Source organism: Metopolophium dirhodum, chromosome 1, assembly GCF_019925205.1.
Source record: "Metopolophium dirhodum isolate CAU chromosome 1, ASM1992520v1, whole genome shotgun sequence".
NCBI classification, from domain to species: domain Eukaryota; kingdom Metazoa; phylum Arthropoda; class Insecta; order Hemiptera; family Aphididae; genus Metopolophium; species Metopolophium dirhodum.
The window spans coordinates 121,208,288-121,236,221 of NC_083560.1; the positions used below are offsets into that span (position 1 = coordinate 121,208,288).

Genomic DNA, 27,934 nt, shown 5'->3' on the forward strand with positions numbered 1-27,934 from the left:
CCGTGCCATCTGGTGGTGGCGTACGGTCGTCACTGTCGTTCTCGATACCGATCACACACCTCAGTAGAGCGCATTGTCTTTACCACGGTTCGGCATATTATTATGAATTTCATACCAACTATAAATTCTGTTTATTTTTTTTCGGACTTTTATAGTAGGTAATCGTAATAAATTGTACACGCAGACACGCAGTATTTCTGATTAGTGTGTAAAATAAAATATATTAGTGTGCTCTCGCATAACTGCTTAAATCAATAACGCACGATATTAATTTTTGATTATCAATCGTTTGCCAATTATATCAACCACGGACTAACTAAGAAATGTAACAAGAGATGCTAGAGTTTTAATTCGGTATCTTATACTGGCCCAATAAACACGTCAATGCTATGATATGTCCAACTTGGGTCTATAAGTCTAGGATCTATAAAGATCTATCTAAATATTTTGGTGAATAACGGTTCCGCCAATTTACGGAATCGTGCAGCTTTCAATAGCAATTTATATACATACACGATTCCGCAAATTTCATATATAAATAGACGATTCCGCATGTTTTAAATGCAACGTTGCCATTCCGAAAATAAAATATCTATATTATTGTAACATAATATATATTTTCAACTCGTATCCGTCATACCCGGGTGGGGGATGGCGGCACTTCTCTCCGGACACCGTTACTTTCCCGAAGAAAAATGCCACCTGTGGCCGGATTCGAACCGGCGCCGGTGTGCGTCGCAACCGATGCCTTAATCCACTCGGCTAGTCTGTCCCCCAAAATAATAGTATAAAATATTATTATTGTAATACGTACATTGTACAATTTGATGTATTAATGTATTATAGCCGCAGGTAGCACGTAATAAATTTGTAGTAGTGGCCAGAAGGGCGCTGTATCAAACTATCACTAAATATAAAGGTACAATTTTATACTATTATTATAAATTATAATGTGTAGTATAGACATTTGTGCTATATCCATAGACAAATATTAAATATAACAACTAGATAGCCGACTACCTACTATCGCCCACTACTGTGCAACAGTCGTGCAATGTTCTGAGGTCGTTGACGGATGTCGCCATTTATTTTCCTAAAATATCGTTGGTATAATCGTTAAATTGAATATACTCAAAACATTAAAAAAAAAAAATAAAAATAGTTGAAAAACGGTTTTTTGATTTTCTTGAAAAATTACAATGTTGGACTTGGTTCATTCTACTTCTCATTAAGCGGACGCGTATTCAATAACAAGTTACAGTAAAGTTGTCCTTTAACCCATTTACGCCCAAGGTTAATTTTTGTGAATAAAATTGATTTTTCTACTATAAACTTATATTATTGGAGCCAAATGTGATTGAAAAAATTATAAAAAAAAAAAATTATATACCATACAAGAGTTATTGAGTGTCCTATATATAGGACACTGGGCATATGAACAATTATAAATATTATTATGTTTTCATATACAAATATACCAATAAAAATAATTGAAATTTAATACTTTTAATTGATAATTAATTATTACACGTTATATTTAAATTATGATAATGAGAGGCTTACAATGTATATTTTTTGAATTTACTTAGGTACATACGAACATTATTTTGTGTGATATAAAACGTTACATTTTGCGTGGACACCAATATTGCACTTCATACATCTTGTCGTTGTTTTTTGATGACATTGACCACACCGTGTTTGAGAGTCTTGGGGAATCAAATAATGTTCAAATTTGTCATATCTTATTTCCATAATAACACTGGATGGTTTGCCTCCACTTCTTCCTGGAGTGGGTTCTGTCTTGTAACGTGTCAGATATGAAATAACTATGCTTCTTCGAAATGCCAATTGATCCATTTTATTTTTATTATACATCCTATGAAGCTGCCATGCATTTTGAACGGCTAAGTCTATAATATATAGAACAATAGAAGAGTACCATTTTTTACCTCTGATCCCAATACGATATTGTGATATATTTTGGTCCATTCGATCTACACCACCCATATTTTTGTTATAAACAGAAACGATATTTGGTTGTGAAATCCGTAATCTTTTTTTTTCGAAAGTAGACCAACGGTTTGCCACAGAAATAGGATCTGTCCCAATAGTATTTGAAGCTAAGCAAACAATGTTATTATCACGCCAACAGCAAATAAAAATTGCATTATTTGAAACAAAACTACAGCTAGACCCTCTTGGTTGTTTTTTCATTTTTCCAAAATCAATTGGACATTTCATAACTCTGTTTGACCGAATTGTACCTGTCGCGCGAATGTTGATAGATTTGAGCTTTTCCAAAAGAGTGACACCCGTAAAAAAATTGTCAAACACCAAATGATATGGAGCAGGTCGATGGTTTATAATTTGGTTAGCATAAGCTAAAATAACAGATCCTCCTAATCCGACATCTGTTTGGTTGAACCCGGTATTTTTTCCTTGGTAAGGAGAGATCCATAATGCATATCCTAGACGCAATGTCCCAACCCACACTTTAAATCCAAAACGAATTGGTTTTCCTCGGATAAATTGTTTGCATCCATGTTTACCATAATATGGCACCATGGATTCATCTATGCTATGAAATTCTTCGTGAGGAGCGTGCATTAGGAATCTAGTATTTATCATAGTAATCAACGGTCTTATTTTTGCATATTTATCAGAATTATCCAAGTTGTTGTTGTTTGAAAAGTGAAGATTATGAAATATATCGTCAAATCTATTTCGCCTCATAGCATTGGACACTAAACCATTATTTGTATCAGGGGCCTTTTCCCAGTACATACGTCGCCGAGACATTTCATTATACCCAGATAATAAGAGAATTGCAATAAAACATTTCAATTCATTTTTTGTCAAGTCCAAGGAAATATTTTTAGAAGAAGCATAAATGTTTGTATATTGTACAATAGAATCAAAAACTTGATCATCGAAAAATAATTCAAAAAGTTCAAATGGCGCAAGTGAGCCATATTTTATTTTACTGTTTTCATCTGGACCCCAAAGCTCTGTTATTTTAGGAGTCTCTAAATCTCCTTCACGCCAAATTTGAGATGAATCTTTTTGACTTTTTTTCATGCCCACTACAACCCGATTTTTTTTTGTAGTCACAACTTTTTTTTTTTTTGATTCGTAATAATTGTCGGTGTTGAGAATTTCTTTCGGTAAAATAACATTAGCTTTCAATACACTAGCAGGTAAATGGTTTATATCACCTGTATGTTCATCGTTATCGGAGTCTTCGTCAGTAATATTTTCATCCGGAGGTTCTAAGAAAATAGTATCTTCACTCAGCTCATCTGCTTCCAGCAAATTTATAATATCATTCACACAAAGAGATCTAAAAAAAATATACATATTAGGCTACAGAATATCCCAGTGACCTACATGTAGAACACTAATATTTAAACGCAAATAAATGAAAAAGTATGTGGAATAAATTAATTTAATTTATAAAAATATAAAATGTAAATAGTAATATATATGATTGTATGTGTTTTATGTATAAAAAAAAAATCTAAAATATAGTTCACTTACTTTGACGATGAAGCCATTTTTCTATTTGAACAAGGCGGTGTACAAAATGTTACTAACACGTAATAACGTTCGACTATACAACGCAAAATAATATCATCGGGTCGATTATTATATTATCTAACAGCCTAAATCGATAAAATGGGGAAAATTCTAAAAATAAAACCGATAGCAATAATTATTTCCGGTGTCCTACATATAGGCCACTGGGTGTATATGGGTTAATATGTCAATGGTTTTATTACAGCCTACACCATACCATAAACATTAAAGAATATTTTAGAAATCCAACCATAATATATTAATTGTTGTAAGCAAATTGTAATAATTTATATAAATTTTAATTTAAACGAAGTTCATAAAAATTATATATAAAAACTTTATAACCTTCATGTTATGTTTTTGTTGTAGAAAAAAAACTGTTTATTGTTCAAGTTACCTATAATAGTTTTTGTTGTTAATTATATTAATTTGATGCAGACAAAAAGTCAATCGTTCGTGGCATTATGAGACATGTTTGTCGTTTAATATTTTAATAGTAGCCTGCAAAGTGCAGACAGTGCATAACTTAAATGTTTAAATGTTAAGCAAATTTGATTCCATACTGAACTGCTAAATATGTACATACAATAATGGTATAACTTTATGTACCTAATGATGACTAGTAGTATTATTTTGTATTTATAAATTCCACATAATTTAACTGACTATATTTTTCCGGTAGCAGCATAGCAAGTCAGATCATATTGGCTCAGTCTTTCAAATAAAACATTTTATTAATTTTCAAAACTCGGAGAAAACTAAAGAGGACGAGATGTCACAGTTCAATGTTAATCTCATAAATGTATCTCATCTTTAATTATTAAATTTATTTTTTAACGTTCATTGCATTAAACAAATTTACTCTTAAGTAACTTGTAATGTTCAATTTATGTAATGATATTCATGAGTTTTGAGAACTATACTGTTGAACATACTATGGTCGTTTGAAGCTATATTAATTGTAATTTGTTATTTTGGTTTAAGTTTATTAGTTAGAAACCTATAACATAACTGTTTAAATTCTAATTGAATATAATCAAATGTTTCATTAAATGTTTCAAAATACTGATTATTGATCAAATTACCTACCTAGTGTTTATTGTTAATATTTAATTATATAAATTTGCTGTAGACAAAAAAGTCAATCATTCGGTGACGTTATGAGAATTGTTTTCCGTTTATTATTTTAATAGTACCCCTCAGACAGTTGAACTACATGACTTCCGATGGATGGACGCGTTAAAAAGATGTTTACGCTGGTTAGGGGCATTGCCGCCGAAACCGTGCAAGGAGAAGCGACTAGCATCATCCTGCGATCCTGGTACCTAGTGCGTCCGATGGAGAAGCAAAAGAAAAAAAGAGACCAATTTAAATGAAATTTTGCTATATTTATTTATTATTACTTTTTATATTTGTTGATTAACCTCACATTATATTTCTATGTCTGTTATCATAAATAATAATTATTGTAAATAGGGAAAAATTGCAAGTTATTTGTTGCTAAAAAAAAGTAATTATAAGTAGACAGTTTAATATTTCACCACAGATATTATGTGTGCTTGTGGACTTCGGAAATGGGTTTTTTTTATCACATTTAGAACAATACAATAACGTTATAAATGAAAATAATAATATTTTTTATTCTATTATTATCGACGATAATTTATTATTATTGTGGTAACCGTACAAAATATGGTGGAGAATTTGGTATGACCAGACAGTTTAATATTTCACCACAGGTATTACGTGTGCGTGTGAACTTTGTATTTTACTCGTTTGCTATTGATTGAAAGATATAGATTTTATAATATTTAAATGTTGAATGTCAATATTAATTGTATTGGTGGGTCGTCGTGTCGATAATATTAATATGAATAATAGTATGTATGTAATATGTATGTATGTAATATGTTGGTGGGTCTTTGCGACAAATTTTTTTTATAGTCTTTTATTTATGATTTTTAACTACGGATCGCGATACTGACTACGCGCGACTATGCGGTTTAAACGAACCACGGCATCGTCTACATGGGGTCCTGGTTTCCAGCCGCAAGGAGAACATTGCAGTTTCGAGCATACAAACCGATTTTGACCGGTGCTGTCGGCATGCCGAGGAATGCAAGCAATCGGACGAGCAGGGATGCATGGGGTCCTGGTATGTATTGAGACTAAAGTATAATACAGGGGAACAAAAGAACATTACCGTTTCGAGCATGCAAACCGATTTCGACCGGCGCCGAACAGCAGCGCTGTCCGGAATAGGACGAGTTGTCGTCGGACGACTGTAATCTTCTCGCGTGGGCCGTAAAGCAAAGTTACAGCGCGTGTTGGCCTAGGGTCTTCCTCCCCTTATCATGGCTTGATCATCAGAAATTACAACTATCCAGTGTTGGGTAAATTACTTTCGATAAAAAACTCAATTACGTTACACAATACATTAAATATTTTTATTTTAATAACATTTGCGCATTACCCGAAGTTTTTTTTCTATAGATTATCTTTTTAAAATATTGTACTTTTCAGTTTTCTTAAAAAAATAATTGTTACAAATCTAAAATGCCTTTTTGATAATATTTTTCAAATTAATTTACAAAATACCAAGGGGGGCATCGCCTCGTTAAATTTTTGAAGGGGGCAGGGGCAGTTTCCCACTCTTGCCCCCCTCAGCTTAAGCTATGAGTTGTACCAATTGCACAAACCAATAAATCTATGAAGGTCCTTTAGCTTTTTAAAAACTGGAGAATTAGCGATACTGACGAATTCTTCTAGTTGTTTTTGTATGTAAACCGAATCTACAATATGCCCAGAAAATGAAAATCAGATGATCAGTTTTATAATTATATTATTAAAGTTTTTTTTTTTTTTTAAATTTATTTTTTATAAATTATACATAGCTGAAAAGAACAAGTTTACAATAATATAATAAGATGAATCTATCTACCATCTGTATAAGCAAGCTTGTGATGATAGTAGAGAGTGACAAAATCTAGTAATTAATTTAATAATCGATCAAATATAAATTAAAATCAAATAAATTAAAAAATTAAACAATGTTAAAGTTTTTGTATATAACAAAATAATAATAATAATAAATATATAATATACATAAAACACTAGTCTAATAGAGTGTCTAACCAGTTAACAATCAATTTTATGAGATTTGACTTTTTAAGATTCCTGGAGTTAGCGTACATACTTATTTTAATGTTAATTGGCAGTGAGTTGAAATACGTAAGACTAAGGTAATTAACAAATTTTTGTCTGAAAGATTTTTTAGTAAAAGGTATTTTAGCATCATATGCTCTATTTTCTCTTTTATCATACATGTTAACTACGTCCACCCATAGATTATAATTTTTAATTATGAAAAATATAGCTATTTTTTTGTACAGTTTTTCTAGTGGTAAAACATTGAATAGATTAAAATGTTCTATTGTTGATCTTTCTAGGCTTATCTTACTAAGACAGATCCTAACTATTATTAGTGTCCGCAGTACGTTTTTAGCTGTACCTCCTCAGACCAACAGTCCGTATTGTAATATTGTTTGATATAAGCAAGATAAATTATTCGTAAAGTATGAATTGGTAAAAAATTTCTTAATTTATAAAATTTGAATGACACAGTTCGTAGTCGTGACACAATGTTACTCACGTGTAGATTCCACCTCAAGTTCTTATCGATTATTAATCCTAGATATCAAGTACACCGTACACGACACTCTGAAAATACTTTGACAATTTAACTCACCACAAGGTTCATTCCCACAATTGTGTATTTCTAAATGTTCAAAGTTATTTTCATCCTTAAGAATAGAGAAATTAATAAAACTTGTTTCATTATAATTAATTAAAAGTTGTCTTTGATTCAAGTAACCTTATACTTTTTTGAAACCGAGTGTAGCATTGGTTCGCACGTCATCCCAAGTATCACCAGAAAAAAGTAAACAAGTATCATCTGCATACGTTACGACTTGCCAATTGATATCAAGATCACATATACTATTAATATATAATATAAAAAGAGTAGGACATAAAACACTCCCTTGAGAGTACTCCGCAAGTAATTAACATTTCATCCCCTAAAATAGCATTGATTTTTACTTTTTGTTTTTTTTTCTAGATAACTTCCCAGTAGTTTTCACAAGCGACGTGAAAAACAAAAGAAAAATTAAGGAAAAACGGGAATTTTTACGCAAAATCTGTTTTCGAGAAATTAGATTTTGGTTTTTGGTGTAACTCTAAAACAAATAACCGTAGGGACATGAAATTTTGACTGAATGTTTATATTAGCATTTTCTATACACCATAAAATTTACAAAATATTTTGACTCTTTTTGAGCTGTTTACGGACATTGTTAGTTTTCAATTTTTTTAGTTTTTTTTTTTCTATAAATATCAATAAAATTTTATCTGTTGAGTAAAAAAGCGTGAAAATTTAATATAAGGCTCCTGATATATCATTCTAATAGTAATTAAAAAATATTAAAAATACATAGGCACAATTTTTTTTTATAAGCATTAAAGTTCAAATTTTGGCAACATTTATCAAATTTATAATTTATAAATTATTTTGTGGTTAAAAATGTATAAAATGTTTAACTTTTATGGCTAAGGATTGAAAATTTAAAACAAGGCTCCACGTAAATAGGTTATATATAAATTACTTTATTCACATTAATATCATCAAATATACTTGGTAATATCATAGGCTGACTGACCGTTTTCGCTCAGAATCGTTTTTCTTATACAATGATATTATATCATTGAATTTAAATTTAACACCATCCATTACAGTGACCCACATGTAACCTACTGTACAGCAGAGCGACATCCACTTATCCACCTTTTACTAGTTGAACTTAGTAGGTAGCACCGCAGAACATATTAATATTATGTTCAATTTAAGATATGTAATTAAAATATTTTATGTCAATAACACGAATCTGTATAAATGTACTAAGCGTTTATTCTTACACATTATATATTATCTTGATGTGTTATTATAAATAATAACTATTGTAAATAGAAAAATAATGCAAGTTATTTGTTGCTAAAAAATAGTAATAATACCAATAACCATATCGTTCATATCGATATTTAGTACTGATTATTGTTAAAATTACATATAATAGTCTTTATTGATAATTATATTAATTTGAAGTAGAAAAACAAGTCAATCATTCGGTGCGTTTTGAGAAATTTTTCATAGTAGCCCCCAGACAGTTAAACTACCTATATATAACTTAAATGTTTAAAATATGTTAAACAAATATGATTCTTTACCGAATTGCTACATTTGTACATATAATTATAATGGTATGTATGCAGCGCTATGTATGGGTTTAATGATGACTAGTAGTAATATTTTGTACCTATAAATTAATACTAATACTAATATTATCTCAAGTAACTTGTAATGATCAGTTTAATTGACGATATCTATGGGTTTATTGCGCTTAACATAAATTGTTTAATAATTTAGTCTCATTATATATTACACAATTACTGTAGGTACTGTACTGTTGTATAATGTGTTATACAACTAATTACAGATATCAAGGATGTGTTTATGTCTACCACACGTTATTACACTAAATGTGTCGTTGAAGCATTATATTCTAGTCATATAATCTACAGAGATCTGAAACATAAAAATTGGAAATGTCCACTGGTTGTGTGAAATTTTCCGATTTTGCTTTTGCTATAAGACCATAAGTTAGTATTATAGTATACTGTGTGGCGTGGGCGGGAAGTGAGCTATCGGGAAAGGCCGCATTTCGTCCAAGACTGAAATTGCCTTCCCGCACGAGCCACACATACTGTTTTTTGTCACACCTCTGCGTTCATTGATCGCACCATCACGGCAAAGGTAATTCAGGCTGGGATCTATGCAACAACCAGACTATCTACAAAAACAATAGGTATTTCATGAAAGAAACGACTTGGTTTTATTTATTTTAAGCGTCATGCATGGAGGTTATAATATGAATATAACTATATAAGATGTCACCAAAAGTTTATGTTTTATAAGGACCGTAGTATAGATTTTAGTGTCTGTTTGTTCAGAGGATACGCGTGATATCTGAGCTCAGTACTCTTGGGGATTTTTAATTTAGCAACCGATACTTTTGGTATACTAACCTAACCGTCATCGACAACTAAACTTTCGGTACAGGCAGGACAAAAAATAATTTAAAGTTTATAATATTAGATTCTGAGCAGAGCGATGAATATATTGATTTCACAATGTTGTGTGTTTTTTTATTTTTATTTATTTATTTTTGTGTCTGTTATCACAGTTTGGGGCAGTAAAAAGGCTTCGATTTTCTTCAACAGTATCTTGTTCGATGAGAAAGTGAGTCTAGTTGGTGCATTCAGAAGGTCAAATTTTAAAATTCTCAATTGTTTTCAAAAGCGCCAGGAAAAACAACATAAAAATTAAGGAAAAACGGGAATTTTTACGCAAAATCGGTTTTTGACAAAAGCGATTTTGGTTTTTGCTGTAACTTTAAAACAAATAAACATATACACATGAAATTTTCACCGGTTGTTTATATTTACATTTCCTATACAGGATAAATTTTTAAAAATATTTTAATTTATTTTGAACTGTTTAAGAACATTTTCAGTTTCCAATTTTATTAGTCTTTTTTTCTAAGGATGTCAATAAAACTTTATTAGTAGGGTAAAAAAGTTTGAAAATTCAATACAAGGCTCCTACCATATTTTTACAATGACATTTGAAAAATATTAAAAATCCTTAGTCACAGTTTTTTTTTATAAGCATTTAAAGTTCAAAAATTGACAAAATATGAAAAATCATGAAAATTACCAAATTATTTTGAGTTAAGAATTCATAAAAATTTTTCTTTTCAAATCTAAGATTTTAAAATGTATTACAAGATTCCTTATAAGATTATCTACCTTTAACAAAAAAAAAAATGTCTATAAAAAAGTCAAATTAAATTTTTACGAGCGTTTGAAGTTATGATATTGGATATTTACTCGATTTCTTATATAGCGATTTTGTTATTTTATTGTTATTCAAAAACAAATAACTGTAAATACATGAACATTTTTCTGAATGTTTATTTTTTCATTTGCTATACACCATACAATTTTAAAAATATTTTGACTTTTTTTTGAGCTGCTTATGGACATTGTCAGTTTTTAATTTTATTTGTTGGGCAAAAAAGTGTGAAAATTTAATGCCAGACCTCTGATATATTTTTACAATAGCAGTTGATATTAAAAATACCTAGACACGATTTTTATTTATAAGCATTTAAAGTTCAAATTTAGACAACATTTTCAAATTTCAAATTTTATAATTATTTTGTAGTTAAAAATGTATCAAATGTTCAACTTTTTTAGTTAAAAATTAAAAATTAAAAACAAGGTTCCACGTAAATAGGTCAATATATAAATTACTTAATACACAATAATATCATAAAATATACTTAGTAATAACCCTCTATATTGTTACTATTATATTCTTTAATATCTATGGTTAAACCCCCATCCGCCGTATTGTTTTTAAGTGCTCAGATAGTCCCTCTACGACTCTACGTTCCTAGATATTATCCACGATCCCCCCCCCCCCCCACCATATTGTCCCATTCAACATTTCTGAGAACGCCACCGCTCGTGGGTGTAAAATATATTCTGTATTATTATTATTAGTTTATAATCAAATCAAATTCCGGTATCATTTGGTGCTAGATAGGCAACCAAATTAACATATTTTTCAATGCTTATCCAATAATACATTAGAACTATTTTTAAGATTCTGTCTGTAATCAACATTCGGTGAGTTTAGTTGGGTTGGTATTATTATGAGGTAAAAATAGAAAATTCCTAGTAGTCTTAGAAACAAAAAAAAAGTGGTAATTGTTAACAATTGGGTCTTAGGTACTACATTTTTTCAGGTTCTACACTAGTTGAGTCCACAATTTTATTATTTTGGGTACCTATTACACTTATTTTTAGTTAGTACGGTTATTACTAGTGTACTACACTATACTAACATTCTATTTTTTTCCCATTTTAATAGACTTAGGAGTTAGGACTGTCTCTAATCTATTTAAACCAATAAGGTGTGGTTAAAAATGTTTTTTATGGTTTTTTTGTTTCTTTTTTAATAAAAGTATAAATTATTAGAATTTTACAAATTATGTTATAATACAAATTTAGGTCCAATTCCTAGAATTAATGTCGTACACACTTTTACCAACACAAAAAGTGGTTTAAATAGTATTTTATTTTTATTTTTAACATTTTCAAAATGTTCTCTTGGTATTGTCTCTGTATTTTTATTGTATCATAATTTGTAAAATTTTAATAATTATTATTTTAAATAGCAAAGAAACTTTTAGTCTAAATAGATCATAGACAATTCTAAGTCTGATTAAATAGGACTAAAATAATGCAGGACCCAACTTATTACTAGTGTAGTAAGTACCAAAAAAAAAAAAAACCAGGAACCATTAAGTTAGCAGTTTTTTTACGGGATCTAACTAGGACACAGTTATATAAGTAGTTATAACTCTGTATAGCCACATCTGGTCACCGAAAGTGATCGAGTAAATAATCATGCTTGGAGACAATTCATTGATAAATTACAGCAATATTTATTTCGTAATTTTTCAGTTTATAGCTATCAAGTTTAATTTTTTTAGATGCTGAGCGGAGCAAGGAAGCTAGTGGTTTTACAATGGTGTTTATTTTAGTACTATTTTAGTAGGTGTTTAGTACTTTATATTTAAAAAAAAAAAACAGTATTTCACTATTATTACGGTTTTGTGGTAGGCATTACTTTAACGCGTTGGTGAAACCCAGTATGTACGCAATACGCATATCTCAATTTGCTATTTAACTATTTAAGTATGACATGTAACCACTATCAACGCTGGCTGGATCCGGCTACAACACATTACCGGTAGAGCCCAAAATGTCATACGAATGCCCGAGGCCCGCTGGCCCATAATAATTACAGGAAGTACGAAACGATATCATGAGCATAATAAAAGCAAATAGGGAAAAGATTATAAAACTGTATTATTATTAAATACCTAATACACTATATGAAATGAGGCATTTATTATGTTATTTTATTCCGAGGTACGATGATACACACGTGTCAAATTGTTATGTACGGGAAAGTATATATCGGGCACAACCTGAACGTTGATAATCTATTATGTATGTGTTTTTCTAACTTATTAATTTTTTTCGTGGAAGTGATGTTGAGAATAGAAAAACAATAACACAGACATTATACTTTTAAATAAAATTGAAAATTGCCTATACAAAACCCCTTAAAAAGTCTGAGTTCTCTTAACGTTAACACATTATACTATTGTTATGCTCAGTCAAAAAGAATACATCTACAATAAAACGTAAATATTTATACTTAATCGCCACTCTGTCACCTTATTCATGAAATTCGTATGATTTGCGTACTCTTTATAATACCTATATAAATAATATTATAGAGTGTATTAGTTATCTGCAGGTTTACTTTTTTATTGACACGGTGGCGGCGCGTGAACAGTTGTCGGATGGGCCATGAGAGATCATGGTACATGGTACATGGACGATATCACGTCGTAAGCTTCGTCAATTGTCCATATGAGTTCTTGGTATATACGGGACTAAACAGCGACATAAGACGTAAACTGTCTAGGCAATTATTATAATATAATCTCGTCGCCGCCCGTGGTTTTTGGGCTAGCCGTAGCTCGTAACTGATAATTATTTTTGTTTTTTAGCACTTAATTAGTAGTGTTGCACAGTAGTCGCTCGCGTTGTACATATGATAGAAGACAATTATTTTAGCTGGCCCACACTATTATTTTTGAAAATTCAAAAATTATTGTTATTTTAACATAATTATGTTTCGGGCTGGTTACAGATATTTTTAATTTCTAACCATTTTTTTTCTACAACTAGCAGACCCCATGCTCTTCGTTGCCTGCTCGAAATACCAATTCTATAATGATTCAAAATTTGTGTTCAGTCCGTCATTTAATACTCAGCATATCAGTTTTTCAAAACTTCCGGTGACAAATTCCCGTGGATTTACCCATTTTAATTACCCATTTTTAGCTTTGTATAGGTGTAAGAATTTTTTTAATTGGAACCTAATAAACAATTGCTAATTTACTTCTTCTTCATAATAATATAAATAAAATAATAAATAAATGTAATATAATAATCAATCATAATAACTTTTTTATTTGTTGTAGCCAATAGAAACCCTATAATAAACAAAAAAATTATTATTATTTGTCCATGTTCTATAAAAAATGATTAAATTTTCATTAAAAAAAAATTAAGGGCCTATAGATCCATGGGACAGTGTTCCTTCTAATGGTGAACTAATTTTTAAAATCGGTTAAGTAGTTCCAGAGATTACCCCTAACAAACGAACAGTTTTTCTTCTATATATATTAGTATAGATTAGTGGTTACTTATTAATATATTTTAATTATTATTTATTAATTTTGATTCATAAATTCTCTTCGAAGTTGAAAATATCTAGTAGCGCTACACTTATGTCACATGACAACCACTTATCAAAAAATTGATCTTTATAAAATTATGGTGCAAAATATAAAATTTCAAATGAATTAATTCATATACATCTGCTTATAGCACTGTTTGTATAATTTATAAAGGTAGTATTTATATAATTGTATTTGTGTGTCGTCGTGTCGATGATATTAATATGTTGGTGGTTATTTGCGACTAATTCTTCTCAGAGTGTTTAACTTACGATTTTTAACCACGGTTTGCGATACTGACGATGTATGGGGTCCTGGTATGTATCGAGACTTAAGTATAATACGGGGCACGAAACAACATTACCGTTTCGAGCATACAAACCGATTTTGACCGGTGCAGTCGGCATGCCGAGGAATGCAAGCAATCGGACGAGCAGGGATGCATGGGGTCCTGGTATGTATTGAGACTAAAGTATAATACGGGGCATGAAAGACCATTTCGAGCATGCAAACCGATTTCGACCGGCACCGAACAGCAGCGCTGTTCGGAATAGGACGGGTTTTTGTCAGACGACTGTAATCCTCTCGCGTGGGCCGGAGTATAATATTATATTAACGAGTAGGTAATAACGTAAAGCGAAGTTACAGAGCGCGTCTATTTAATAATAATGGGCAATATTTAGGCAATAAAATATAATATAATATAATATAATCTCTATTTGTCATCTTCATTTATTTTTTGTGGAATCTTATATAATTTTTTATAATATTTTGGTTCTAATTACTTTAATATTATTACTTACTTTAAAACTATACCCAACATAAAATGATAATCTATCATTATTACCAAATATTGCCATACTAATGAGATAGTATTATTGCGGTAATGGAACCGATATATAAATAATGTTATTTTAAATCTAATATCCTATCTGCATTTGAGGTGGAACTTGGTTTGGTTTTTTTTAATACTTAAAAATAATTTAAAACTTAAGACTAATGTGGTAATAATATCATAGTATAAATATGATTATTTATTTTGTGTGTCATAAACTATTGTCAAAATTTAAGTTACTTAAGATCGAAATGGTGTGGTACATCTGTACTTACCACACTAAATGTTAGTCCACTACTCCGTGGGTCTAAACTATAAATACTTAAAACTTATACACATATCCTACTAGTCCGGTATTGGATTTTAATAAATTGAAGTACTCCGAATGACATATTGCTTAGGAATGTGAATTTAAATAACATGTACTTGTATATAAAACGATCACGAATATTTTCATAAGCATATTATGTGTTTTCTGAAATAATAAGTATCTTACATGTTAAATGTATGACTCCATATTGTAGGTATATTTAATATAATACAATGGTCGTGTGCATTGTGATTCTTGAATACTGTACCTATTTTCCCATAATTTTTCATTTTATAATCCATAGTAGATATTATAATTCTGGGACCGTTATGTTTGTAAACGTAAAATACGGTAATTTCATTTTGCATTTCTTAAACTTTTATTTTACATTTAAATAAAAAATAGTTTTCAAAAAAAAGTATAATTTAAGTTGAATTAATAACTGGATTTTTGCAAAACTTCTTGGTGGGGTTCATTTTAATAATTATAGTATATAAAGTGGCTTAGTCCCTCTAAATCTCACTTAATTGTGCCTAAGTGGGTAGAACATTTTTGAATAGTCAAGTTTTGGCTATAGATCACTTCGAAAAATGATCTACCTACGACTAAAGTCTAAAATTAGCAATAACTAATTATACATCTAACTGTATTTACATTTATTTTATCTTATAACTCAGCTATTGAATTGAATCGATTATCTTCAATACGAAAATACTAGGTACAATATTTTTTTATTTTCATATTATATTATATTTTACATGATATATTTTTTTGTTTTTAAAAATATTAAACTTGACCTAGTGCATCTGATGGATATGCTCAAGCTCGAGACGTGCGATGGATCAGAAAAAAAGGAAATATTGTTGCTTAAAAAAAAGTAATAATAACCAATAACCCTATCGTATTATGTAACCTACGTATTGAGTAAATTTGCTTAGATGGCTATTGTCTACTAACTATAGTCGTGCTAATTGCTTACACTAAAAAATGCATGAAGGTCTTTTTACCTTTTTAAAAACTGGAAAAGTAATGAAACCTTTATGCATTATAATGATCTCTTTTAAAATTGTATAGCTTGTGAGACTACACATTCATACATGTGCTGAATATGTGATATTTGGTATTGGATTTTAATAAATTGAAGTACTCCGAATGACATATTGCTTAGGAATGTGAATTTAAATAATATGTACTTGTATATAAAATGATAACGAATATTATTATAATACGCTTGGATGGCTATTGTATATAGGTAAATTATTGTCTACTAACTATAGTTGTACCAATTGTACACACCAAAAATTCTATGAAGGTCTTAACCATTGTAAGAACCGGAAAATTAGCAACACAGACCAATTTTTAAGATTTTTAACGAATGGTAACATTATCGCCTTGAGAAATTGTTCATTGGTTTCAGTGGTTCTACGTGCATTTCGATTTTTGGAGCCTCAACGGTAGGGGCAAAAAATCAGTATTATTTTACATATCAGTTGTGTAACCAGATCTGTATCTTTAATCGTGCTACAAAGTTTTTGTGGTGGTTCCACTAGGCTTATACTATGAAGCCTAGAATAAAGAGACTAAACTCGTACAGCTGCCTACATGAAAAAACGTCCCGTATTGGGACGAGTCACATGATTAAACTGTGTTAGGGGGTGTCAGGCACAGTAACTAGAGTTGCTACTTTAATCAGTATAGATGGTGTAGTAAAGGCGTACCTAATCCGTTAACATTAACACTATATTATCTAGTTATTTTATTCCTATTTATCTGTGATCACAGTAAGTGTGAATTTGGATTATATACCATACATGTCTTCTTGAACGATCGTTTAACGTTTTTTACCAATATGTATCGTTAGTCATTGGTTGTTAGTTGTTACACTCAAATTCGTTTCTTAAGAGTGTTAAATGTTTATGAAATATACACATATACAAATACATAATCGTACAAGCTACAACATTTAAAAAAAAGCCTAGGTTTAAAATAAAACATGAATAATCCCTATGGCCTATATTAAGGCCTTGAAGGATTATATATCGTGTAGATGGCAGAAGAAAATAGAAAAAAGAGACAAGAATTGCTGTCAATTGAATGCTGTTGCTGGACAGTCAGACAGAGTAAATATAATCACCTCTAATACCAGTACTGAAAAGAAAACTCAGTAAAAATGCATTCAAGTGCACATCTGTATAACACCAAATTATGTAATAATACTTTATAGTGAACAGTTATTGTGTTTTAACTTTCAATCATTTCTGTCTATAATTTCTGCTTATCTTTAAAAGTTATATACAAATCACTAGTTAGAAAAAGTAAAAATACATGCTTCAATTTAGAGGTTTCATTACACTATGAAAGAAAATGTTAATATCTTATAATAAATTATATTGTTTAAATAAATATATAATTATTGAATAAATATCACTATTATTATATTTTAATAGAGCATATTTATAAATATTTATAAAATAAATAAATAAAGTCAGTTTATCAATATCAGTATTTGTAACATTTGTTGAGGACAGGTGTACACAACAGGTATTTAGGAAATGTGTTTCTTGTACAAAAACCTAATAAGGAGTAATAACTATACATTTATTATTGCATTTACAATTTACATTATATCATAATAAATTATTAAACTCAAGTATTATGTGATAATAGTATAGTAAATGGAAAATGTAATTTTATGGATAAGTAAATTTAATTAATATATTTGTGTATGTAATAAATAATACAATATATATATATAAAATATATTAAATCTTCACACACAATAATAATAAATTAATATTACCAGTTAACTTTTTTTTTAGCCATAAATAAATACTATTTCTGAGTACAAATTATCTTATATAAAACAAAAAAAAATAGTATTCAAAAATAAGAATACCAACAAACAAATTACTTTTAAAATAAAATTTTGATTTTACAAAGTTAAACTGTCAATGTTATATCTTTTTGAGGTACATCTACTTAATGCATTGGTCCAAATTAACAAATAAAAATACAGTTAACCTATTACAGGTGTCTGAGGAGGTGTCTGTATGTCCACTTTATAATCACAAATCCAATAAACGATATTACGATAACATACAAGATTGTTACCAAAAACTACCTAGTTTAACAAGGAAGCATAAATAGAGTCCTAATATTGATAACTTATCATCACAACATTAAAAAAAATAATAATAATATAATAATAAAAAGATATTTTACAATCAGATTTATTGTATTTTGTTTTGGTTTACAAATAAAATAGTTAACTAGAAGAAAAATTTGATTATTGCTAATTGTATTGCTAAACAATATATAGTTTTATATAATACATTTATATAAATACTAAAAATCATTCTATTTAAAAAAAAAAAAATATTTTAAATTTTAAAATGGTAGATAATACTGTAAAATGACTAGCAGACAGTGTTACTAAATAGAATAATAATTACTAATAGTTTTTATAATTCCGCACTAAGGGAAAATCAAATAATATTTTAAAGCTGAAGTTAATTTTTAGTGAACTAAAATAATGAAGAAAAACATGTTCAACAAAAATGATATGTTGAGATTATTATTTTCGAGTTTAAATAAAATAAAAATATAATAAAGATACTGATAGTTAACAATTTGTTGACACAATGGAATGTCGGATAGAGCTTTTTGGATCTGGTTCACCATCACATATCTTCACCTAAGAACCATCATGGCCAATCTCAAAAAATTCAAAAATACGTTTTATATATCAATAGATTCGTATTTTCGAGACGCGTGAGACCAAGTGATTAGTTTTGATGTTTGTCCGATAGGTTCGCTGTGAAAATTCAAAATGTCATCATGGCCTATCTAAAATCGTTTGTTATCAGTGGTATCATGGCCAATCTCAAAATATCGCAAAATAATAATAGAACACAGCCGTCGCCCGTCAGCGGCCAACAAATCGATGAATTTATAATTATTGTTATTATGATTATTGCTGATTAATTATTATTATCATATTATGATAATATCCCTTCAACACGTTATCAATGCTGTGTTAGTAAAGTATTTTAATGATGCTTAATTAATAGTGAAGTTTTATTAAGTTTAAAATATCAAGTTTATTAAATAATTAAGTTATTTATTAAAAGATTTTTCATTACTTCTCAGTGACCCAGTTGTTACTGACTTGAAATGGTTGCAGTACAATTTATTCCTCTGGCCAAATAAAGTATGCTCTGGAGTTTTTTACCGAACTGCAACCTCTTCCAATTAGGCCCAAGACTAATATTAGAACAGGAAAAATTACGTCCCCTCCTCTCAACAGTGGCCCAATAAAAATACCTAAAGACAAGTGGAAAGATTTGCAAGATATAAAACCAGTGGTTCCACATGATTGTCACAATTATTATGAACTTCTTCCCCACGCAGATATCTCCTACAGACAAAATAAGAGGGCTGAAAAAGAAAAAGCTAACAAAGCTACAAAATTGGGCCAATAATTGTTATTGGCTAGCTTTTATTTTGATGTGTTTAATACGAAAGTTATAAATTTTAAGTTAAAAGTTTTAAAAATTGTATCTTTAAGTTTAAAAAAAATAAATTTTATTTTAAGAACACAAAATTGTAATATTATAATAATACCTATGTCTTACAAAGAGAGTAAGAGACTTAAATATTATTTTGTTATCTTACCTATTGTTCATGAATTTTAAAATAAAACCATGATAATAGTAATAGTAGTATTTTATAACTTTTTAATTTTATGTTGTTGTTTAATTGTCATGTTATTTAATTTTTTTTATACTTTAATAAAAATATACGGTTATTATGTATTTTAGGTATTATGTTATCTTGCCCCATAGACATTTTCATCTTACCCTGACCTTAAAGTAAGATGGTACATTTTTGGATTTTTAAAAACAGTGATGAGTAAAAATATTTTTAAGTTTTTAATATTATTACTATTTATTTAAAAGGTAAATACTTCAACACGAATATGTAAAAATCCCTTTCAAAAACTCGTTCATACTACGTGGAAGAGGCTAAGGGATTTATCTTGCCCCGGTCTCCCCTAATGTATAATTTTTATGTTTAAGGAAATGATTTCATTTTTATTTTATTCTAATCATGGCCTATCTAAAATATAAATATTACGATATCAAGGCCAATCTCGTGAAATTTTAGTAAAAATAAATATCTGGAAATAATATTTTTTCAGAAAGATTAAGTACATGTATTAGAGTCATTTAATGTCAAGAGGTATACCAACATTCAAAATTCCTAACAAAAAAACAGTTTTTTGTTCACCCTGAAAAGTTGGGAAAACTGAGAATGGCCATGATGGTTCTAAGGTGACGATATATATTTAACTGAAAAAGTTAATGATTATAAATTAGTATAAAATATTTAAAAAAAAGTATGTGATTATTTTTGTGTATAAAATATCAGTGTCAATGACAACTTTCAGTAATAGAAAAAAAAGAAATTTAACTAATAGTTATAGTTATATTTTAGTATAACTCACACATGTACCTACAACTGTCATTATTATATTATTGAAAATTGGAATTTTATTCCGTTAATAAAATATTATTATTATTATTATAGGTACTTACAATCTAATATGTATACATGTAAGATAAAGTATAAAGATCTTAGTAAAAAAAAAAGAATTTCACAATATTGTAAATCAATATTAATTCTGACTGTTACATTAATTAATATAAATGTATCATAGGTATTAAAACGTTTAATGAGATAATGTACTCAACGTCGATATAATATATATCAGGTAAATAGAATAATTAATATTGGAAATTTACTAGCAACAAAACGTCTTTTGATTAATGACACTCTATAACCACTACTTGCTAGCTCAAATTCTAGTCCCGATAATGTAGTAACCTCAACATTTAATTGAGTAACTATAGTTGATAATGGGCATGAGCAGTCAACCTCAAATCTTGTTTTTAGTGAACCGGAACCTTGATTTTCAGAATATTTAAAGAGTTCCTCAAACCTTCAACGTACTGTTTTTGTATCTGATTCCCTATGTTTAAATCAATCTATAAAATTATTGGCTCATTAAAATTGTGTTAGATCGAAATTACCATAGGGCAGTTGGCTTGGACTGCATATTATGTAGGTAAGGCTGAATTCAAATTAGCAAAAACAGTAATATTCAGTTAAGGTGAATGAACATTTATGGAGTGATTAGTAAACTTGTAGCCAATTTTAAGATCCGTATAAGTATTAGAACATGAAACTAATTGGTACGGACATGAAGCTGCTGCAGTATTGCGCAAATTTACCTAAACCATACAATAAAAAATTATAAAATATTTGATTAATTATCATGACATTAATATAATTAATTTGACATTTAAGAATATCAACATGGCTCAAATTGTTTAAGTAATAACGAAGTTAGAGCAGGCATGTTGAACTCATAAACAGTTGAACCAGTAGATTTTATTTTTATATTAATAGTCACAATTTTTCCTTACGTTAAGACTAATTGTTTGTTCGGAAGAATATTTTCCACCCGTGTAGTGTTCTTCAATCGAAACTTTAATTTTGCTGGATTCGGATTATTTGCTAAAATATTTGCCATACCTGCAGGAAAAATATCATCATTATCTCCAAACATTTTTACTTGACACCTAAAATAACATTTTAATAGTTATCTGACTGACACATCTTAAAAAACATGGTATTATTTTAAAAACACGATGTACCCAAACATTGTAATCATTTTTGGTGACGACTGAAAAAAATTGTACCTAAGAGTGTGCCTAATCGTTCTACCAATTTCTTACAAAAATATTGTTTTGTGCCTAAATGTGTTACAGCCATTATTTTTTACAAATAATCAGTATAAAATTTTTGAAAATTTCCATAGAAGTGCTCTATTTAATTTGTTTGGCATTGACAACATTTTTGGGGGTTCATCAGATAATTTTACACTTGCTGGTTCTTTCTTCTGGCTTTATCTCCACTCTCCTGTTCCATAACCATGGCTACGCCACATCTCTATACGTTGGTATATGTAGCTTGTAATAAACAAACTTGATAATTAAAAAAAAATTAGTGATATCACAATAAAAACCCTCCACAATGTTCAGATGTCATGACTAAAACAAATATATTTTAGCATTATACAGTTGTGATATCCTACCAAAAATATTAGATACTCAATTTTGAACATGCTCGACAAGAGGGTTCTGCAAGAGGCTGAAGAATCCTTTAGTGTTCTATAAGTCAGCAGAGAACAATTTGTCCATCAAGGAGGATGAAGAGCAACTAGTTGAGAGGCAGATTGGATAAAGGTAACGTAACCTATTGTTGTTTTTTTATTTTTCATCATGTAGGCTCAGGCCATCATGGAGTATTATGTATGTATATTTGTTGTTGGATGATTTTGCATAATTTGCATGGCACAAGATAGAAAGAAGTGGAAGAGCGTGTGGGAAGCAGTGATGATCCTAAATAGACTGTTAAAACTTATAAGCATTTAGGTTAAAATTTTAAAGTAAATCTTAGTAAAATGTTTAATATCAATCACATTAATACTATTTAAATAATTATATAATTACCTACCTCACGCCGTGAAGAAGGACGAGGAATAGAAATAGAACACATTGGTGGAGTTGTTGATGGAGATCCCTGTTTTGGAGTAGAATGTTGAGCATCTCCAACATCGAAAAACAAGTTGCCTAAATCTGAACAATTTTAAATTTTATTACAATATACTTTTTTTTTATCATTTTAGTTATTTTAATTTATAATTATAATTGTAAGTAAAATTTGATATATATTTTTTTTCTAGTTAGTTACCTTTAGAGTGTGTGTTCCTAATTTGGGAATGAGGTCCAAACATAATAATCAATGATTCAAGATATTTAAAATTTAGATTTTAACTATAATTAGATGGTAGGTTAATGAAGATGAGAAACACTTTTTTTCTTAAACTCAAACAGCGAGTAATTCAACAATACATTCACCAATATAAACAGCCAATTACCCTGCAAACTCTATTTCCTAAATCTTTGCAGTCGAGTTAAAACAGATAATTTCATTATCTGTAAAAGAAAAACATCTGGTATTAATATAGTACAATAATCAAAAATAATAAATGAAACCATATAATAAATATACAGTTGACAACATTTTTTTAAGAAAGAGATGTCCTTAGGCAAAATATAGTTTTTGAAAAATATAAATCCTAAATTATTTACCAAGGATTCTCAGAAACCATTATCCAATTTGATTTTGTTTTCCAAAGTGTATAAATCTTCATATTTTTCAATGGAAAACATGGATGGATGGATATTTGTTAACATTCGGGAGGCAAAGCTGGGCACTAACTAGTTAGAAAGTTAAAATTAAGTTAGAAAGTTACTTTTTAAGTAACTTTCTAACTTAACTAGTTAGTTTTAAATCATATTAACTTTGTAACTTAACTAGTTGAATTTAATGTGTAAAATAGTCTTATCTAACTCGTTAGAAAAAAAAGTAACTAGTTATTATTATAATTTTTTTTTCATTCCAAAATTCCAAAAGCTGTTCATTAATCATAACATTACGGCTAGGTTATATAGATTATTGGCTCATATAATATATAATATTATTAAATATTAGTATTTACTATTTATAATAATGTACGCACAGAAACCACGGTTTTTCCGCGTAGTCTGTAGAATGTAGATATCTACTAGATGTCTAGATATAAATAGTATCTATACGGGTGGCTTAACCAATTAGTATAGACACAATATCGTATAAAATCGTATAATATCAAATAATATTTACGACTGTCGCGACGCGCGATTATTCTAGAATCCTACACACATGCACATGACGACTGAGAACCAAGACACTTTTGTGACACTTTACGATCGTGATTCATACGCGCTGTTGCCTGTTGTTGTTTTCTTTTTTTAAACAGTTTTCAGTACCAATACGTCTCGTGCCTACTTTCGTTGTTGTGCAAATTGTTCATTATAAAATTGAAATGAGTGTTATCGTTGCTGATTCGGCTGTTGCCGATAGTAATTATAATTTAAAATGGCCACAGTTACAACAGTTTTTTGAACAACAAGGAAAGATTGAGGATAAAAATATTGAATTTAAATGTGTATTATGTAAACCTAAACATAAAACATTATCCACTTCAAGTACATCGTATTCAAACTTGAGAGCACATATTAAGGTAAATTTAATCTTGGAATATATTTAATTATTTTTAATAAATAAATTTTTTTCTTCTACTTACTGGCATGGTTGTATGGTTATTATTTGTCCAATTAAAGTATACATTTGCTGATTATTATTTAAAAAAATTAATAACATATACTTGAAAAATGAATAAATAATCACCCGCCTACCAGCAAATTAGTTACTATGACTAGATATGGCCTAAGCTATTTAGCCATTAAAATAAAAGGTGGTTCTTTATTATTTTTGTTAATGGTTAAATCTGAAAAATTACTAATTAATAATTATAGATTATATATTTATACTTGTCATTGTTTGATTTTTTTAGAGTACACATAAATCTATGTTAGATAAGTTTAATGATATGGTTAAAAAAAGATCACTTAATCAAGATAAACCGAGTACATTGAAACAATTAAATTTACATGAATTTAAAAAACAAAAAACTAAGTTGTCTCAAGCTACTTTTGATAGAGCCAACATGGAATTAATAATTAGTACGGTGTCCCCTTTTTCATTCATTGAACATCCTGCATTCCTCAAATATACTAATACTGTGGCACAAATGGTACCAGTATCTAGAAGAACATTGATGAGAAATATTAATTCAAGTTTTGAAGAAATGAAAAATTCAATTATCAAAAAGTTTAATGATTTGGAATATGTATGTGTTACTGCAGATTGCTGGACTGCATTCAGAAGGTAAATGTTTTAGTACATATAAAAATATTTCCTGTTTGATTTATCAGCTTTTTCTCTAGTTTTTACTATATTAATGCAACAGTTTTAAATAAAATTACTTTTTAATAATACCTACCTACCAGTCCTATCATCATGTCTTTTTTCAACTACTTAGGTACCTTCGTATTATAATATATATATATTTTAAATTAATCACAATCTATTCAAACTATTCACAAATCATTGTTACTTACACACTTCTAATGCTTGTAATTTATTTTATTTCATTATTTGGTAGGTCTTATATGGGCTTTACTGCACACTGGATTGATCCATTCACCTTTGAACGCAAGTCGAATGCCATTGCTTGTAGGCGTATAATTGGTAAACATACATATGATGTTCTAGCTGATATGATTGAACTTGTGTTGAATGAATACAAAATAAATACAAAAGTAACCTATATGGTTACAGATAATGCATCAAACTTTGCTAAGGCATTCAGGTATAATAAATATTTATTATTAAAAGAATAAAAGAAGAGAATCGGCTAACCATTTGTATTATTTGGTATTTTAATTTTTAAACAAATAGTGAACTGACATCTTCTAAATATTGTATTGTGAGACAATTGTTTTACTCATACCTACTTAAAGTAGTATTTTTCTTTTTACATGCCTACTTACTTATATCATAATTACAATTACAATTTTTTCATTAGACTTTATAGCACTACTGAAGATGAAATAGAAACTCCAGAAAATGATTCACTTATATATTCAACGGATATTTTTGAAATTTTAAGTGAAGGGGAAGAAAGACATTTTAGGCTGCCTAAACAACTGCGCTGTGCTTCGCATACATTCAATTTGCTGGCCACGAATGATGTGAATAAATTACAAATCAAAGATGGACCATATAAAACATTAAGTAGAAGGGCTTTTGGAAAGTGTAATGCACTTTTCAATAAACAAAATAATGAATATTCAAACTCTTCTCCTAAACTACCATTAAACACATTTTCTGAAGAAATACAAAAATTATATATTAAGTATAATACAAGTATTCCCTCTAGTGCTCACGTCGAGAGACTTTTTAGTGCAGGAGGCCAATTGTTCGATGAAAGGCGTGGATCTATGTCCGATGATACTTTTGAAATGTCACTTCTGTTAAAATTTAACAAATATTTTGAATAAAATATACTAGCATATAGTCATATAAATTATATTATGTATTATTATTAAATATTAACTTATTATTTACATTTTAACAAAAAATTTTTTTAATTTTTATAAACTAACTTCTAACTTCTACTCTAACTTAGTTACTATTTTCACCAAACTAACTTCTAACTAACTAAGTTAGAAATTTTTACAGTTTCAGAAACTAACTTATATTCTAACTTAGTTAGTTTTTTTATTGAAGTAACTTAACTTCAACTAGTTGAAAAAAATGACTAACTTGCCCAGCTTTGTCGGGAGGAAACAATCAATGTTCAAATGTTTAGAAAACAACAGCTATTACAATTTAAAATAAAATATTAGCTATTATTATAATAATATATTGAGGTATCTATTACATTTGTGAGTATTTAAATACCACGACCATACTAGCCCTTGGTAGTCTTATACTGTACAACATTATTATTTTGTTAACTTGAATATAATAATTCAGATGTAACTGCAGCAGGTAACCCTATAAAATAAATAACATTTTTCTAAATAATATTTTATTTACCACACAGCTAAGTCATGCTGTTAGTTACCAGTACATATGTACGATTGTTGATTTTTATTTATTATTTTCCAGTTACAATTATTGTTGATATAATATTATATTACATAAATTATATATAGAATTGATATATTTATTAAGTTGTATTAAAATACATTTAGAAAATAGGAATTTAGCACACTCGCAAAATGAGCTTTCCTAATCTTTTTCTAATTAAAATTATCGTTTATTATTATAGACTATAGTCATATTATTGAAATGCACTGAATAATATTATATAAACTATTGACAAATGTTATTAATAACCTGGTTGTGTGTGTGGATCCTCAACATCTTTGAATAGCGCTCTTTATACTGGCGATTCTTCATCGTATGTTGTCTCAAATGTTTTATCTACATTCCATTTATCAGTAGTAGAAGAATGTGGAACTATTGTTGTATGACACTGTTCTGGTGAATCAACAGCATGATTTAATATTTTCCAGTTGTCTTTGGTCAAATATATTTCCTTTACTACCTTTGATGGAGTGTCAATAACAATGTCATTGTCATCACTAGTAGGTAACTGATACAGCTTACATATAATTATAATAATTATCAAAATAGCATTTCCCAAATTATAGAAATGTATTACTATAAAAAATGTATTTTTATGTTACAGCTACCACTGTATTTTGTGATGTAAATTGTACAACACCCCAAAGTTCCATCTATTAAGTAATATTAAATATTATTATTTACTTTATAGGTATGACAATATTATAATCTTTATCTATTAAATAGTATTTAAATCATAAAAAAATGAATTTATTATAACTAATTAATTCAAACATAAACAATTAAAGTATTAATATGTATAGCAAATTTAAGTGTTTTCTGTAAGTAAATTGATCAAATAATATAATAACTAAGATATTATTTTCTTTTCTAGACCTATCATACAAACAATTGGTATTTAGAATTATACTAAATCAACACATTTACAAAACAACGTGTCTAACAGAATAAAAATAATAATAAACACTCTAATTGAATTATTTATACCTAGAATTGAAAATCGGTTATATTTTATAATTATTCTTCTACTGCTGA

At 28.7% G+C, this 27,934-nt stretch overlaps 2 protein-coding genes across 2 annotated transcripts; one reads left to right on the forward strand and one right to left on the reverse strand.

The window, feature by feature from the left end:
- Positions 1-1,602: 1,602 nt before the first annotated feature.
- LOC132953599 (piggyBac transposable element-derived protein 3-like) lies at positions 1,603-3,675 on the reverse strand. The gene is made up of 2 exons (XM_061025979.1): positions 3,541-3,675; positions 1,603-3,343 (listed from the first exon to the last, which is right to left on the reverse strand). The coding sequence occupies exons 1-2, from the start codon at positions 3,555-3,557 to the stop codon at positions 1,603-1,605; spliced, it is 1,758 nt and encodes a 585-aa protein (XP_060881962.1). The 5' UTR covers positions 3,558-3,675.
- A 20,361-nt stretch (positions 3,676-24,036) lies between these two features.
- Positions 24,037-27,044, forward strand: LOC132953600 (uncharacterized). The gene is made up of 5 exons (XM_061025980.1): positions 24,037-24,422; positions 24,756-25,129; positions 25,407-25,613; positions 25,830-26,276; positions 26,984-27,044. The coding sequence occupies exons 1-5, from the start codon at positions 24,225-24,227 to the stop codon at positions 27,042-27,044; spliced, it is 1,287 nt and encodes a 428-aa protein (XP_060881963.1). The 5' UTR covers positions 24,037-24,224.
- The last annotated feature ends 890 nt before the right edge of the window (positions 27,045-27,934 follow it).

Coding starts and splice junctions, on each gene's coding strand:
- LOC132953600 (XM_061025980.1), top strand. CDS start 24,225: ATGAGTGTTATCGTTGCTGATTCGGCTGTTGCCGATAGTAATTATAAT. Junction 24,423..24,755: donor ACTTGAGAGCACATATTAAG/GTAAATTTAATC, acceptor TGATTTTTTTAG/AGTACACATAAATCTATGTT. Junction 26,277..26,983: donor ACTTTTGAAATGTCACTTCT/GTTAAAATTTAA, acceptor ATATTTATTAAG/TTGTATTAAAATACATTTAG.